This window comes from Symsagittifera roscoffensis, chromosome 1 (assembly GCF_963678635.1).
Source record: "Symsagittifera roscoffensis chromosome 1, txSymRosc1.1, whole genome shotgun sequence".
In the NCBI taxonomy this organism is placed as follows: Eukaryota; Metazoa; Xenacoelomorpha; order Acoela; family Convolutidae; genus Symsagittifera; species Symsagittifera roscoffensis.
In genome coordinates, this window is record NC_087062.1 from 77,010,975 (window position 1) to 77,029,235 (window position 18,261).

Consider the following 18,261-nt stretch of genomic DNA (forward strand, 5'->3'; position numbering starts at 1 on the left):
TCGAAATCTCCAGGGCCCAACGAAATTCACCCGAAATTTCTGTTTGAATTATGAGATTCCTGGCTCAAATTCCTAACAAAAATTTTAAACAAATCTTGGGACGAAACGAAGCTACCTGAAGACTGGATACTTGCTCACATTGCTTCTATCTTCAAAAAAGGAAAAAAAGTCGTTAGCTGACAACTGTCGTCCAGTAAGCTTAACATCAATAGTTTGTAAAATATTTGAGAAAATAATTCGAGCCCATCTTATGGAACATCTAGGAAAAAATGAAATCCTTGTTAATGAACAGTTTGGTTTCCTGCCCGGTAGATCATCACAATTACAACTACTGAGAGTGCTGGAGGATTTCACAAAAACAATAGATAGTCGCCGAGAAACGGATGTTATCTACTTGGATTTCAAGAAATCGTTCGACTCGGTTCCGCACAAAAGACTGATAGGAATCATAAAACAATATGGAATAAAAGGAAAAACACTTGGCTGGATCAACGAGTTTTTATTAACAAGACGACAAAGAGTTGTGATAAACGACACTAGATCTGAATGGAAAGATGTTCTGAGTGGCATTCCCCAGGAATCTCTACTGGGACCTGTTTTATTTGTAATATTTATATATTTTTAATGCCAAACACAGTCAAATCAAAATTGTTTTTTTTTTGCAGACGATGCAAAACTATACAGAGAAATTACCAGTGACAAAGACGCTGAATTGCTGCAAGAAGATCTAAGAAAACTGGAAGAATGGTAAAAAATAGTCTTTTGCATTTTAATGAAGATAAATGTGTACATATGATACTCTCAAAGGGAAGATCAAATCGTGAAATAAGATCATATGAACTTTGCGATAAACAGCTTGAAACAGTGGGAGAAAAAAAGTTCTTGGAGTGATCATCGATAGTAAACTCTACTTAGACTCTCATATTTTTGTAAAAGTTCAAAAGGCAAATTCTATCATTGCAGTTTGTAAGAAAACATTCATTAAAATGACTATACCTGTGTTTTTGAAGGTTTATAAAGGCCTCATTTGGAGTGCTGTAATCAAGCCTGGTACCCGCGATTAAAGAAGAGCACAAGATTAATCGGAAATGAGCAACAACGAGCGACACGAATGGTACAAGGTCTACAGACACTAAGCTACAATGAAAGGTTAAAAAACTAGACCTACCGTCACTTTAATACCGCAGAAGGCGAGGAACAATAATCGAAATGTTCAAAATAGGTTACAACCGTTATGACCCAAAAGCTACAAAAGGCATGTTCGAATTGAATAATCGAGACACATGGACAAATGACAAGAAAGTGATAATGAAGAAGGCCAACTTCGAATTGCGGAAAAACTTTTTCTACCGTTATATCAGCTACAGATTGGAATGTTGCCAGGAGAAGTAATTGACTCGAAGACCTTGATCGTTTTCAAGAACAACGTGGACAAATATTGGAAGAAAAGCGGAATTAATAAATTTGAGACGAATTGATAGAAAAGGAGTACATCATGAGCTGATCGATAGAGGCGACAAAACGCCTAAAAGATCAGAAAAACAACTGAGCTGAGATTAAAAAGGTCCTCAATTATAGCGCGCGAACTGTTAAGGTCCTCAATCATAGCGCGCGAACTGTTAATGTTCGTTTATATTGTTCTCTTCTTCCGTTGTAGATGTTATGGGGATTTTAATAAATGTGTGCTAGCATAATCCAGTTTTTACAGTAGTGAGCTTGCGAAGCGTAGTGTGTTAGTTTGAACCCTGTGATTTAGCCTAGCCGTTGGTAGTATGAATCCTTAGATTCCTACAGTTTGGTTTTTTGGTGTTATTTACCTATGCAGACAACAAAATCGTGTCATTACTGTATTACCAACGAACAGTATAACAAAGTATAAACGAAATTGTAAAAGAACAGTTTAAACGATTGCATCAAACCCGAGCTGTAGCCTTTCTACGTCGTTGTCTTGTGTTACGATGAATACGAACAAAAAATCTGCAAAAAGGAAATTCGGCTTTATGCTCGTCGAAGGCTTAACTTTAATTTCAGGAAACTTGCGGTTCAAGCTGCGTTTAGAATTCCAAAAAACTTTGTTGTTGTAACCGGGACAGCTACGATAAGTTAGAAAACAGATAGAGCAAGGGAATCAAAGACCAGCCAGCTTACCACGAATCTACAGAACTCGAAGACTCAAATCTGTTGTAACAGTTTGTGGTCCAAACTCAAGTGACCACTCAAGTAAGTTGGGCACGATAGTCAGAGTCATGTCTCAAAAATGATGGTCAAGATCTGCCGCAGATGCAAAGTAAGGTGAAAGGTTCTGTTAGACTTTATATTTTGAAATCCTTGCCGAAGAGGTTGATTTTTTTTGCTTCAATTATGGAATCAATTTTCATTTGACTAAAAACTACATCACTAAGTCATGCTGTGCTCATGCGTAAAGAGCTGGGAAGTAATGCATTGTTTTTGTGCAATGACTGTGTGTCATGAAAACAACGAGATGGGAATATTGAAGCAGCAGCAAAAATTCAGCAATAAAAAAACTATTACAAACGAAAAGGCAGTTGAAATCTCTTCACATAGAGGTAACCGAAATCAAAAAGGCCATTTGTGAGCTTAAAATCCTTTGTAAAGACACCATTAATAAATCCCAAGCAAAGCCACAGAGATTCAGACCAACCAACGGCAAAGTTTAAAGCAGAGCACGAACCCCCAGAAGGCAATCGAGTAAGAGGTATGCCTGAAAGCACTTCAAAATTTCGTCTTGAGCGAAATGAGCACGATATGAGGAGGATATCCAAAATACTAGTCTTTCTGTCATTAGAATGTGAGACAACAAGTACAACGTATTGGGACCCACCAAGAGGGAAGGGCAAGGACAATTGTTTTCTCAGTTGCTAATAAGTTTCATAGACGACAGATTCTCATGGATATCAGCAAGCTCAAAGGGTACAAGTTAGTGTTTGTGAGTAAGGAACTGAATGCCAAAGAATCAAAATAAGAACCTTCTTTGCTTAAAAAACGCCGGGAATCGATCGAAGCTGGAACATTAAGAAACGGGCTCAATTTTCGTGATTTCAAATTGTATAAGAAATTGTAAAAGAAAAAGTTTGGTTAGAATTCAAAACGAACAATGAGGCAACATCGTCATGACTCTGTTAATCAACATCAGAAATGGTCTTCTTAAATCTGTATAACGTAAGGAGCCTTGTAGACTTGAAAAAGTGCGTGGAAGAAATGTGATTACTTCAAATTTGTCTGTTTGACTGAAACCCTGGTTACTAGCAGAATTACCCTGTTATGCTTTTTTTTTCTCACTTTCACTATTCATAGTAACGAGTGTGATACAGTGAGTTGTCAACCAAACCATGTAGGAGTACTTATTGCAGTACACTGTAGTTTTCAGCATCGTTGTAAAATCTTTGATTCCAAATTAACCGAATACAGTACTCGTGCAGCTTGACTTCAATCTACTTTTCCTCCTAAAAGATTCCATACAGATTTTCGCCCCTTTGGTTGAAAACTTATATCGGCGCTCCTTGATTGCCTAGACGATTTTCGTCGAAAGCACGCTGTAAACCTAACAAGGATCGTAAAGACGTCAAATTCGACACATACTGCAAGCATATGAAATCTTCTAACTTTGACGAAGCAAAAAAATTGCAATTACCAAAAACTTCACAAATCACAAGCGCAAAAAGGCAACTTTATATAACTCAGCTAATAATACGGACCCAGTTTTAGAAGTATGTGTCGACAATAAAGTTCAACAATTCTACAAATTCGATCACCAACCTACCAGCTCAAATTGAACTTAAACGACTGTTTCAAAGTGACAATAACCGTGCCTGAAAAGAGATTATAGCATTTTTTCATACAAAAAAGCTGATTGGAACGAAATTTCATTAACGAAATCTTGTTTTGCCCGGCTGCTTAAGTAACTGTAATGTTGTTGTTGATTTGTTGTATGGTTGGCTATACAAGATCTTTGAAAAATAAATCCAATAAAAAACAAAACATCAGATGAGTCTACCCCCGTGGGTCAGTAACGAAACACTAAATGCCATAAAAAAGAGGAATACCATGAGGAAATGTAAGAACAAAAATCCGTCGGCGAATAATCTCGTGAAGCTAGAAACTCTGTGGAATCAAAGGTAGGAGTACTACTGAACGGCGGAGATCAAAAGCAATTCAAACACTGTCTTCGAAAGTGGAAAATTTTCTGAGATACAAAAGTATTTTAAAGCATCCGAAAATCATCTCAATTTCCCTCGGAAAGCTGTCACCGATAAAGAAAAATCAAAAAAAATTTTATTTATTTTTTCAGTCAGTGTTCACAACATTTTTCACTCACTAAAGAAATCCGGATATTTGAACAGCCAGGAAAATTGATCAAGTCCATTTCACGAAAGAACAAGTGGAAATCTCACTTGAGAGCTTATGCATCGGGAAAGCAAAATGTTCTGACGGTTTATGAAACTCGCAAACTACTTGGCTCTCCTCTAAAAAACTCACAGTATACTTAACTCCCATAGACACTTGTCTTCAACAGCATAGCAACTAAACATACCTACCCTACCTGGTGAATTACCATAGGTTCCAATATTCATAGGTTCCAAAATAAAAAATCAATCGCATAAGGTCCAAAATTTATCTTCTTGAATTCTGATTGGTTCAAATTTGAGCCAACGAATTTATGGATTGATTGTTTACTATTCAACCAGCATAAACTCAAGCTGCAAAATAGTGACCGCCGCAGCCGCACCAACGTGTTGCGAGCTTGCCACCAAAGGGTAGAACTCTATACGAAATTTAGAGCCGGTTATCGCCGCGAAGCCCCCACCGGCGATCTTAAACCGAGATTCGGCTAATTTAGTCTTTTGACCAATTGAAAAGATCTGGAACTTATGCGCCTGCTTTTTTATTTTGGAACCTACCTCATGAAAATCTAATAACATTATTCCCCTGAAAAATGAAAAAGCGCTAATTTCGGTGGTTGCCAAACTTCATAGCAATTCACTCAACCGACCATCAAAAACCTGTCTTTGTGATGAAAAAAAGCATCTCCGAGATTGTGCAATGGTGTGGAGTCAGTTGAGTGTTTCACAGGCCACCTGCTACGGACTTCAAATGTTGGCGTGAAAACACGCAGTGGTTGATTTGATAGATTTTTTCACGCGGTTTTCGCTAGCGCTTGTAATCAGAAACAAAGCAGCAAGCCGTTGTGAATATTGGCTGCGATCTGGTGAGACAAAAATATGCCTCTGGATGTGGCGCTCGCTTGAGCTGTCAATGCGAACAATGCTCATCAGAATCTTCTTAGATTCACGCCCTATAAGCTCGTGTTGGACAATCTTCGAATCCACCTAGCATGCTCAGCAATAAACTCCCTGCAATTCAACGTATTTCCATGAATGAAACAGTGGCTCGGCACCTTACAGCGCTTGTTGTTGTGAGGAACGGGAAAAGTTCAACCGCGCTCTCTGTCACCCTGTCTGAGACCCGAACGAGATGATTTTCGAGCCTGTCAGAAAGTTTACTTCAAACGGAATGTAGAAGTGAATGGAAAGGTCCCGCAAAAGTCTTGACGCGAGTACCGAGTTGCAGGATATGTTCAGTTGAAAAAACATTAGATTCCGAGGGGAAAACAGACGTAACGGAACCTTCTGACCGCACAACTGGAAAATTAATTACCTGGAACCCTTAAGGATGATTTTATGCTAAAATGGAACGACTATTTTAAAGCTAATGAACTTTAATGATAATGAAATAAGTAAATAAATAAATAAAATGGAACGACTATTTTAAAGCTAATGAACTTTGCGGCAAGAATGCAGAAGCGTCCGTACAAACTATGTTGGCACTGTAGGTTAGGAAAATGAAAAATCGGGAGATAAATTCAACATCCGCGACGAGTTAAGAGACTGGAGAGAAGCCACTGTCATCAACAGAGCCTGAAAAGCAAAAGGCATATTTAAAGCTGGCTCAACGTAAAACAATTAGATAATGAACAAACTATGCTGATCCGTATTTTCGATAGAAAACAAACCCTTGTGGGTCGCTAGTAGCTCGCAGTTGGCAGACTGTCTCACCAAACATTCTGCGTGGAACAAGCTTCTCATTGACTCCTTATGTCAAAAAATATCCCGACAATACCAAAAACTCAATCCCACTTTGTTCATTAAACTTGCCTGCAATAGAAAAAGTAGGAGTTTTTAAGTATTCGCTTATACTTTCTCATTTTCAGTTGTAGATGTTGTAGGGCTTTCAATAAATTTGTGTTTTTCAGTGCCATTATACATTTCGCCTCACATAATATCTCACATAAAATTGCGTAATGAATGTGGGACGAAGGGTGCTCTTAATTTTAAGAAGAGATGAATCTATGAGGTATAGGCACCGATCTTTAAAACTGGTTAAGTATTGTCAGTTTAGTCACAGCTGCGTTAGTTTTTTTTCGATGCTCATTAACTTTGCGAGAGTGTCTTGTGATCGCGAACTAGCCTTTTTTCTCTCGAATCATGAGTCTAACGTAAATGGCTAAGAGGTAACGTGATCGTCTTGGCACCGAAATGTTGATTATTGTAATGCCAACAATACAGAAAGCGCTAACCTGACAACATGGTTGCAAAAAATATATGATTCTGACAAAAAAAAAACGTTTTAAACATGTTTAAAACAAAAAAAAACATACATAATTGACAAAATTAGCTGCTCAGCACACGTTTGATGAAAAGTAGTTTTTCAAGTTTTTCCATGCCAAGACGGTTTCGAAGGTCGTCTTGGATATAGCCCATTGTCGAAAACATTCTTTCGAGACCAGCTGAACTGGGGAACAGTTTTTCCATCTTTGAGGCCATTTCTCCAATTTCCTTCGAAATCTTTCCCATTGCTATTTGATAGTTCAAAAAATTTACCTTTTTTGTCTGTATATTCTTGGCATTCATGTTTTAGAACCAGTAAGTTCTCTCCAATAAAGTTAATGACTTCACTGTTGCATTCCGGATGCTTCGCTTTGATCCAGTCGATGGCACGCTTGCGTTCGTTCTCCGTTAAATCTTCGCCGAAATACAATGGGCATAACAAATAGGCAGTGAACCACGAATCCGGAACAGAACGATTATACCTTTTCTCAGCGGATTCCAACCAGTCTCGTCGTTCCATGCCTCGTTCACGAAAACTGTCCAGTAGTTTTTTCCATGCCCAAACGGCGTCGGCTAATGTGCTTTTGTTTGATTGCATAAGATCTAAGCACTCGGTTACAGGTTTGAGAACAGTGTAAGCATCCTCCACATTTTTGTACATAACGATATCTTTTAACAACTTCGGTACTTCAGCTGCGGGACTTTTTCTCAATTTTTCGGGGTTCCGATCAGCATACTGCTTCAAAAAATGTCCATGATTTCAAATACTAATTGAGAAAGTTAACACAGCTGCTCCATCGTACCTCACTCGGTAGAGGCGGTTTTATCATATTTTCTGTGGTTGAAATCTAGTTATTCACCAGGACAACAGTCGACTGATAAAGTGACGAGTTGACCCGTTAGCGATTCTGCAGTAATTTTTCGAAAATCGGAGTAGACAGAATCGAGTAAATTACCACCAATTTGTGCTCTATTTGGAGGAGAATAACCAGGATGTAAAGCGAGGTCTCGCAATATAAGCACTATTAGTACGGTTCTATATTTTGGCTTACAAATCACTGATATTGCTACGAACCATTTGACCGGAATGAAATTTCGGATTGTAATTGATTTTCCAATGATTCTAAGTTGTATGACGCGCTCAGAAAGCGTTCAAATTTTGACCAATAATGAGTCGTTGTTTTAAACGCTGAAATTCGTGTTGTTTTAAACAGTGTTTTAAACGTGTTTAAAACATGTTTCAAACAAGCTCTGTTTTAAACATTGCAACCCTGCCTGACAAAGATTGTTTTCAGGAAAAAGTAAAACAAACTGAAAAGTTTTTTCGATATGAGAACAGAATTTGGAGCGAGGTGTTGGGCTTGCGTTTTCAAGCGGTTGACCGAGAGCTTTTTATCTATTTTTTTATGTAATATCGTACACTTTAATTTTGATGATAAGTTTGAAACTGGAGGCTAAGCTGACCGAGGCACCGATTTGTCCTGTTCAAGATTATGTTGTGTTTTGCTATTGTTTTTTTGAAGTTTTTTGATTGATTTTTTCAAATAGCAGATGTTTTCCAAATTGTGTGTTGGTTTTCTATTTTCTGAGATTCATCTGGAAAAGTACATTTTTTTTTCTTCAAATTTTGTTGTCTTTTCAATTTTTGCTCCGCTTGAAAATTAAAATGAACAGAAAAAGTCCGACTAGCTGGTTAAAAATTTTCATTTAATCAATCAGTCCGGGGTGTTAAAAAATTGACTGCAACACGAAAATTCAATTATTTAAAAAATTAAACTAAATGGATATTGATGTTCAACTTCTGAACTAAATTTACAAAGTTTTCAGGAGATAAGTCGGCCCCATTTCTATAAAAAAATATTAATTGGTTTTATCAATCAATAAATTGAAATTGGAGGCGTTCAGCAAACAATTAATTTAACTGCAATATAATTTTGAACACCCCTGCAATCAGTTCCCTTCATCGATTGCATGTGGTGCGAAGACACGCCAGGCTTTTGTGTTACTAAAAGGAAAAACATAGAGATTATGAATTGCAATAATTAGGTTTGATTTCGAGTTATTACGCTCGCGATGAGCAAGCGTTATCCAATCGGAATGCAGATTTTTTTCTAGTTCTATTTGTTATCGGCCTGCTTTGTAAAGTCTGGGTTTTTTATTCTGATTTTTTATTACTTAAATTTAAATTTCTGTTATTTGTCATTTTAACCAGGTTTGATTTCGAATATTTTTTAAATTTTTTCTTCGACTTAACGGTTTCAGGTTCGAAGGTCGAAAAGTACCTGTTGGAGAAAATCAGGCAGTATGAAAATGTATCGGAGTGGGTTTAGTTTTTTTGAGACTCTTTCGAATTTTTTCTTTCATTTTTGCAAATTATAAGTTCGGTAAAAACTACAAATTCGATTTTCTAAAAATAGGGTATGAATGAAAAAGCTCTTGCTTATCAACAATCAATTCATTTAATTGCAATGTAATTTGAACACCCCTGTAATTAGTTCTTTTCATCTATCGCATGTGGTGCGGAGACATGCCAGGCTTTTGTGTTACTAACAGGAAATTACATAGAGGTTTTTGAATTGCGATAATTAGGTTTGATTTCGAGTTATTACGCGAAATCCCTTTTCATTTTACCCTACTCTCGACAGCCTTCGAAATATCTGGGGGATTTCAATAACTAAATTTCAAATTATGAGATTCTGGGTTCAATGGATATATTTTTTTGTGGAAAGTTCTTCTGCTTGTGCGGCTGGGCCATTTTTTTCATACAAAAAACTATGGCCCTGGGAAAAGTCAAATTTTTTGACCGTTTTTTGATTTTTTTGAAAACTACTTTCCCAAATCGGAAAATTTGAGCTCAATTGGTTTAATGGGTTGTGCAATGCTCCCCTGAATAATTGACTGCGCCTAATTTTTTTAAACGCAAAAGTTATGGCTCTCGAAAAAGTTATAATTTGGTTTTTGTTCCGTATTTTGAAAATATTTGATTTTTCTCGAAAGTTACTCTCCCAAATCTTGTTGTCGCGTTCAATCGAAACAACAGGTTTTGTGAATCGCTTCTGCTTAACCGGATTTTCCTTGAAAAAATTAAACACAAAAAATATGGCCCTCAAAAAAGTTAATACTCGGTTTTTGTACCAGTTTTAAGAAACTTTTTGACTTTTTTTAAAAACAATCCCTTGAAATCTGAAATGAAGGGTTTCATAGAAAGAACCGTTTGCGATACTTTTTCTACAGAAGCGGTGACTCCTCAAATTTTTGTAAGAAAAATGTGATATCTCGGAAGATTTCTATGGCTCAAAAATTTAAAGTCTTCTCAATTATTTTAGTACAGAAACAACTAAGGTTTCGGCAAAGTCAAATTTTTGAAAATACCCATTTCATTCCACATCAGTAGAAAAAATTTCAAAAATATCACACAGTTTCCTCTAGCTTTAGCTGGGCCCCAAGATATCTTTCATTGAGACATACCAGCATTTTGGTTCGCCTACAAAAATTTTTAAAATTTTTTCGACTTATTTTTATTTTCTTGTTGTATCGCAAGTGGTGCGAAGCTCCGCTTCGTCTCTATGTCTTAAAGGTGTTTTCGTTTCCAGTCTCGATACCACTCAACGCGCAGGCTGTGGTTTTACGATGTAGAGTCATGCGAATGGATCTTGGAAGACACCTATGGAGAATCACCGCCTTCCCTTTCATCGGCTGCCTGCGCCATTGTTAACGACTGCATCTATGTGTTCTGCGGGTACTCAAAGGCGAACTATTACAACGAGAAAGCCTATAGACTAGACCTTTTAACCAAAATTTGGCGCCGCGTCTTCCCGTGCTGTGATCAACTCTTGTACCCAATCACAGAGCCGCACCCCTCAGGAAGAGACAAATTATCAAGTTTTGTCCATCAAGGTTCGATTTACCTCTTCGGGGGCTATGGTTCTGTTCCTTCGTTCTCTTCAGAGCTATACGGCCATTACATTATGGACTCAGACAGAGAAGCATTGATGGATCTAAAAGCATGGTTCAGCTGTCTAGTTAAATTCAGCGTTGAAACAAACCATTTTAGCTTGGTGCCTACGAAAGGCGAGCAGCCTCCACCCAGAGCAGCATGCGCCGGCTGTAAATTAGGAGATACGTTTTACATATTCGGTGGGAGGTTATCCAATGACAGAATGAAGGATTTTTATTCGCTAGATATGAAAACGTTCACATGGTCGCGCATATGGCGTCGCATCGATGACCATGAGTGGCCCAACGGTAGGTCATGGGCAGTCCTGTCTCCGATAGGTCAATTGAGTCAGAATCTATTGCTACAGGGAGGGCTCGACTCAAGTGGAAACACTCTAAGTGACTTCTGGGTCTACAATATACCATCAAGAAAATGGAAAGAGTTGACCTCATTGAAGTAAGTATGGACTTGGCTTTTTAGTTGAATAAGTTTTAATTTATATAAGAATATTTTTCAGTCGTAAGAGTGCAATTTTCTCCAGATAGTAGGGGGCGTTGATATTCTTAATGAACTCGTGTATTATTAAATTTACTGAGCTTATGTTTTTCAAGTATAACTGACTTCCTTGAGACGCTTTGGAAAAAATTTTCGCTTTTCCCTAAAGTTTTTTTTCACAGAAACTGCTGTACCGGTTTTCAGAATAGTGGTAACAATATGTAACAATTTGCCTGCATAATTCCCCAGTCTCTTGTTACCTTAACCCACTTTCTACAACCTTCAAATAAAGTGTGTGAGGGAATGTTTGACTCAAGTGTTTGGATTTTTCCTTTTTCTCAAAAACTACCTTCACAAAACTGAGATTTTAGTTCAATGGGTAGAACGGGCTGTAGGGCTCTTCGCTGCATAAGCAGATACGCCCAATTGTTTTGACATAAAACTTATGACCCTGGGAAAAGTCAAACTTTAGAATTTTCGGAAACTGCCCTCTGTAGAATTGGTGATTCTACTGTATTACATGCTATAGAAACCTGGGTGTAGGATTGGTAATTCATGATGAAAACGGTTGAAAATTGCGAAATTTGATTTTAACGTCGACTGTATGAACTTGTAGCAATGAATTTCAGTGATAGATAAGCTTAGTTTGAGAGCAAACAATCGTAATCGGACTTTGCACCTTGAATTTGGCCTCTAGGGCGAAGAATTGGAAAAAAGAAGAAAGCGCTAAAATTCTGGAAACCCCCCCCCCCCGGATTGGGAACCACTCGTCCGATCCTTATGAAAATTGGTGGGTGACTAATAGAGATGACTTTAGCCGGGCATGCAAATTTTCAGACCCCTGGGACCCCTGGGGGGCGAGTGATAATGATTTCCGAAAATGCAATTAGCACTTTTTGTAAACCGGTAACTAATGGTCAGAATGACTTCATATTGCAATATGTTGTAGCCCTAGGCGAGGGAAGTTGACCACTAGGATTTTGAACGCATCCGGTCATTACTTCCGGTTTTACGCCTTATGTAAACAAAACCCCCTTTTTGTTATTTCTTGACCCCTGATGATGCTAGGAGGCTGAAACTTGGGGGGATGGTAGGTTTGGGGAAGACCTATAATGTATCAATGTTTGGACCCAATCCGGCGGCTACGTCGGAAGCTATTAGCACTTGAAAATTGAATAAGGCTATTAACACCTGATAGTAATAATTGACTTGTGATTTTAATGCACCAATGTGAAGGGGGGCCCAACCCAGTAGGGGGACATCTAGCGATCCAATCCTCTCCGGAACTTCCTATGGGGTGAAAATGGAAGTTTTAGGGAAAAATGTTAATTGACCCAATATTTTCGAAAATATGGGAAGGGATGGTCCGATATGAATGAAACTTAGTGAGAATGATCTCCCATCGAAATTAAGACGTTTGGACGCGTTTGACCTCATTTGACCTCGGATGACCTCTAAGAGGTCGTTTGGCATTTTAGACCCCAAGACCCCAGAACCCCCTAAAAAGTAATAAATTAGCATTGTAAGGACCCGTAAAGGGTTACCTACCCACCTGGGGAGGTAAGGGGAGGCCCCTAAATAAAGATTTCTTAGTTTTGACCTTTGTACGCGAGCGAAAGTGATTTTCTGTAATTAGCAAACATTGGGGTCAGCTTAACCCACTCCAGTTGGACTTTCGATAAAACGACAAACAAGTAAAAATACAGCCCCGTGCAAAAATTGGGAACATCTATGGGGGGAAATGGGAATTTCGGGATGAAGATTTTATGAACAGCCCTAGCATATTAAATAAATTCTTGTGGTGTTTTTTCGGATCCAAACGGACACGGGGAAGGGAATTACCCAGCCCTTGGACTTAGGGGAATAAAATTAAAATGACCAAAATGGAAACTTTTCAAGTATCACGGAAGTTAAATTACCGGTTGAGTGAGAACTACCCAATTCATAGGAAAGGGAAAAAGTTAGGAAGAACTAAAATAAAATCATGCAAGGGTTCATTTGTCAAATACGATTGGGAGCTGATTTTGCAGTTGAACCCAATGTTTGCTCAGTATGTCCTGATTAACTGAGTGGCAGCTAGTTAAGTGAATGATATTTAATTAAAGCTGACCTAATGGTTGATTCAGCTGACAAGTCCTGAGTGACCGCTAGTTAAGTAAATGTTAGTAGCGATAGGGAACAGTACAACCACCGAACCGGGAGAGAATAATTGATACTGAGATAGAGTATAGTTGGTTCTCAGTTAGAGAGAGAACAATTTGGGCTACGAGTTGAGGTAGTCGCTTTATTCTCAAAGTAAAGTGGGAACAAGTTGGAAGACTTGTTAACGTGATTTAGTTAGTTAGTGGATATAAGTTAGGCTATCTAGAGGATAGTGGGATCGTTGTTGAACGATCGATATTGAAAGAAGTTCTCGAGGAGAACGTTAGTTAGTTAGTTACTAGTAAGGCGTTAATTGAACTGCAGTGAGCAGGGGGTTAGTTAATTAATACAAATCGCAGTCCTATTCTTTATTTGAACGACTAATTGATATTTCCGCCATTTAGAGGCTACTCTGTATTTGGTTATATTTATTTCCTAATTCAGTCTTATTATTGGAATTGTTGTTGCGATCGACTATTGATTGACAAGTGAGATACAGTCGGAAGAGCACAGATCACGGGGCAAGCAGCATAGTAAGATACAGAGAAGCCAACCACCAAATCAACCCTTTTGGGATTGTAAACAGTATTGGGAATCGGTTGCCCCACTGACCCCAGTACTAAAGGGAACATATTGCGGCGGTGCGAAGGACGATAACGTGTGAGAAAGCCGGCCTAGAGATATTGTGAATTCCCCCACGTTTACAGTGGCGCTCCTGGGTGGGCGCTATTCTGGATTTTAGCTGCAACGACGATTTGTGTGTGAAGACGAGCATTGCGAACGAACAATCGACAGACGATTGCCATGGGTGAAAGCAGAATGAGGCAGACTATGGCTCCCTCCAAATATCCCAGAGTGCTGACAGGAGAAGTTGGAGGAGAACATTTTGCCCCCAGATCGGAGTTGGCTAAAAAGGGACGAACTTTCGTTTGGGGCAGTGTGTGTGACGAAATAGTGGACATTGAGATTGACAATAGGACAGATTGCAACTTGATATCCGAAGGTTTGCTTGAACCCCTCGGGTGCGAAGACGCTGTCCGGAGATTCAATGGAAAGTTGAAAGGAACATTCAATGGAAAAGAACAAAAGGTCGAGGCCCTGGTATACATCAGAACAAGAGTCGGATTCGGTAGCTTTGAGGGAATCTTCATGTTGATCGTTGTCAGTAACCGAGTTCTCGATTCAGATGTAGTCCTGAGTGCTCAGGAACTTGCGGATTGTCACAAACTATTCGTAAGCCACAAAAAAAGAGCGCTGTGTCACGAGGGCAACCTAATGGAGCCGACACCAGTAGTTTTTGAGAAACTACCAAAGACATCAATGATCACGCTGGACGAAGAAACAGTTGGGACGAAAAAGAAGGTATCAATGTGGAATGGGGAAGAATCGAAGAAGCCGAGTACGGGTATGGATAGCGAACGGACCACGCCGGTCGAACCCTATTCAACTACGGCGACTCACTCGAGACGAAGTGATAATGACGATTCATCGGGCAGCAGAATGATGCTGGAAGCGGCTGAAGTGCCAACCGAGGTTAACCCGAAGCTGCACTTGATCGATGGGTTCGTGGACAACCTCTTAGTTGGGATGGAGTTGGAAGAGACATGATGAATGTATGTGCTTTCATGATCCTAGAATCTTCCCCTCAGCTTCAGGCGTTCAATGGGAAAATTCACGAATGCTGGGACGATCAGGTTAGCGACGTTGTTGTTTTGGGCCAGGCTGAAGTGGATGTGCAGATTGGGGCATTCACCGAGCGGCTGGATGTTGTTGTGGTGGCGGCTACTGAGATAGAAGTGGGCGTGGTCCTGAGCCTCAAACAATTGGAAGGACGACACGGGATGCTCCTCGAGAGTCCCAGAGGGGTGCTACGGATTGGAAGGGAAGAAGCGGTTCAGGTGATCACCGAAGATTGTGAAGACATGATCCCACATCACTTCGAAGTTGTGTTTGACGGGGACAGAAACCCCGAAGTCCCAAGAGCAACGAGCAAAGAAAAAGACAAAACCAAGCTAGCCGAGCCGATCCACGAAGGGCTGGGTGTACTGGCAGAACCTGTTGGCAAAGATGGCATCACATCAAGACTACGTAGCGTTGAAACAGTGCCTACTGCACGCGCTGAGACCCAATGTTCCGGTTCCGTAACTAGCGAGGGTAAAATTGAGGACGCAACGGAAGTCAATTTGAATTCAGGGCGGAGAACCAGATCTGTTGAAACTCGTAGGAGGTTTGTGAATGCATTCGCCAATGGTGTGTATATGGATACCGAACTTGACGACGAGATTATGGGCAATTTGATGCGACTGGACGCTTACCAGACGTTGCAGCCACGGCCAGCTATACTGCAGTTCAACGGAAGCTTGATTGGAAGATGTGACGGAAATGTCCGAGATGTCGAAGTGTTGGGATTAATTTCGGTGGAAATCAAGTTGGGGAGACTGAAGAGGACATTCCCAGCAGTACTCTTGGAGAACCACGAGATGGACACGGACATGGTTCTGAGTGCTCGATGGATGAATGAATGTTTAGGAAGTTTCTACGATGAGCAGTCAAAGAAATTTTTCACGAGTTCCGAACCAAATTCGGCGGTTTCATTCGAATGGGAGTCGTGCCCAAGGCCACAGAAAATTGAACTCGCAGAGGAGTCTCAGACACAGTTAGTAGATCGGAAAGACGGAGATGAAAAGCCGGTGGTGGGACGCCAAGTGAAGGAGTCACGAGTTGTGGCCCCCAAGAATGCGAGGAAGGAAGTGAGTGAATCAACTCCCGTAGAGACGGACGACAGGTGTTGGATGCCCATCAGAGCCTTTACGAGTGGCTACGTCAACAACAGGGCTGCTAAAGTGGAACTGGATCCAGACACTGAATGGACCCTGTTAAGCTACGAAGCCTACCGGTCGATTGGATCAGAGATGCCCCTGAGACAGGCCGGGGACATTCTCGAGACAAAAACAGGAGTCAGTATAGAAGTAGTTGGCAGAGCGTCGATCGTGCTGCAGCTGGGACAGTTTAACAGAAGGACCGAGGTCTTGGTGGTCGATGGACTGGATGTTGATCTAACACTTGGACTCGTTTGGTATGAACAGAACGAAGGTTTCGTTTTCGACATGAGGAACGAAGTTCTGAAAACTGGAACGAAGTGCAGTAGTCCAATTCAGGTTAGTTTCAGATGTCCAGGGAGACCGAGATTTCGGGTCCGACGTGGAATGGATTCAGGAAGAGTATGCGCCAAGGCAGCTGCGACTACAGACTCCTGTGACACGGTGCCGGTTTATCACGAGGGTGCGGGACCTGGCACAGAAATGACTGAGATCAGAATTGGCGAATCGGCGATGGTTGACGAGGCCACCGAGCGAACCGACATCGAAGTTTCCGAAACTAGCGGTCAGGAAAACGAGTGTAAGGGAATGAGTCATGGCTCTTTGAGAGAAGGTGATCTGGGGAATTGCGAACCCGACGACAACTCAATGGAACGTGTCTACCCGACGGAGATGGGACAAAATGAGAAATCGGTCGATGAGCATAGTGAAGAGAATGCTGCGGTAATAGGCGAGGTTACGAGTGGGAAAACGATTGAAGTGGGGGAGTCAACGTGTGGAACTGGATTATTTCCCCGTTCCTTTCGAATTTTGAGTCGCCCAATTACATTCTTGCTGTCACACGCAAACGGCATGCGAGGCGTACTCGCGATGGTTGGACGGGGGAGAAGAGAAGTAACGATTGCTCCGGGCGGAAACGATGAAAAAACGAAAGGCTCCTCAGACGGGACTGACGATGATGAGTTGAGTTTTGACGAGGACGAGACCGCAGATGGTTTTCTGAGAAGTGGGGACAATGCCTCTGCGGGAGGACAGATGATGATTGCAACCGTGCAAAGGCCAGATGACAATAACATGGACGAATTAAAAACTGATTGGGCTGAAATGTGCCAAGAGATGACGGAAACGACGTGCGAACACAGAAAGTCTACGAAAGTATGGGACGAACGTCAAAATTTGCTTGCGGGTAGCAGATCAGAAGTTTCCTTCAGGTCATTCAAGCGATTCCGAAAAAATGATGACCGAGAGTGGCTTGGCAGTAGAAGGAAAGTGGGGCCTAGAGATGTAACGGCCGCCTACTTCCACAATTTGATCGATCGATGGAAAAAGCTGTCTTTGTTTGGTGAAGATGAAGTTGACCGGAGCTCGGCTGCATCAGAGGGCGAGATCCCGAAGCAGTGTTGGCGTCCTCCAGATGCTATGGGGGAGTCGGATAACTGGACTGTGCCGCAGCAGGACTACCGGCACCTCGTAGACAGATGGAAACGACAGGAGGAGCGATGAAAGAGACTTGAAACAAGAGGTCGGTTAACTAGTACGGGGTTCAGTTCAGTTCAGTGAGTAAAACTGAAAGCTCTTTCTCCCTCTCTCACATTCTAATCGCATTTGCGATGTTTATAAGTGCTTTAGAAACATCTCCACCAGTAAGACGGATAGAAACTCAGTGAAAATCTTGGTAGTATAATTTATTGTTTCGATAGAATGGTGGAGGTATTTCACAACGTCTTAAAAATCTTTCTTAGACTCTTAGTTGCTTCACTCAAGGAAGCAACCCTTGGTGCTAACATAGATAAATTGATTATGTAAGAGTCTACGGAAACTGAAGCCTGCGGTGCGCTGCGTCGCAACACGTATACAATGGTGGATATACCGGGTCTTTAGGGAGCTATAATTAGAGAGCAGTACAAGGCGATGTAGTATAGCAGAAAAAAAAGCGAAATTCTAGTTAAGAAAAAAAATTGTTGTCAAAAGAGGGATTAGATATTAGACAAAGAGTCGAGTTGAGGTGTTAGATTGGTTATTTGTCTTAAAAGAAAAACGGTAAAAAGTTTTGTCATTAGCATTATTCGGGAGAATAATAGACTAGAAGGGAAGATTGTAGAATTGGTGATTCTACTGTATTACATGCTATAGAAACCTGGGTGTAGGATTGGTAATTCATGATGAAAACGGTTGAAAATTGCGAAATTTGATTTTAACGTCGACTGTATGAACTTGTAGCAATGAATTTCAGTGATAGATA

At 40.5% G+C, this 18,261-nt stretch overlaps 1 protein-coding gene across 1 annotated transcript in view; it reads left to right on the forward strand.

The window, feature by feature from the left end:
• Positions 1-18,261, forward strand: part of LOC134849377 (kelch domain-containing protein 1-like) — a 381,010-nt gene that overhangs the window by 359,481 nt on the left and 3,268 nt on the right. Inside the window, exon 3 of the mRNA XM_063866505.1 lies at positions 10,220-11,019. Coding sequence (XP_063722575.1) covers positions 10,220-11,019 — 800 coding nt within the window. The remainder of the gene's footprint in view (positions 1-10,219; positions 11,020-18,261) is intronic.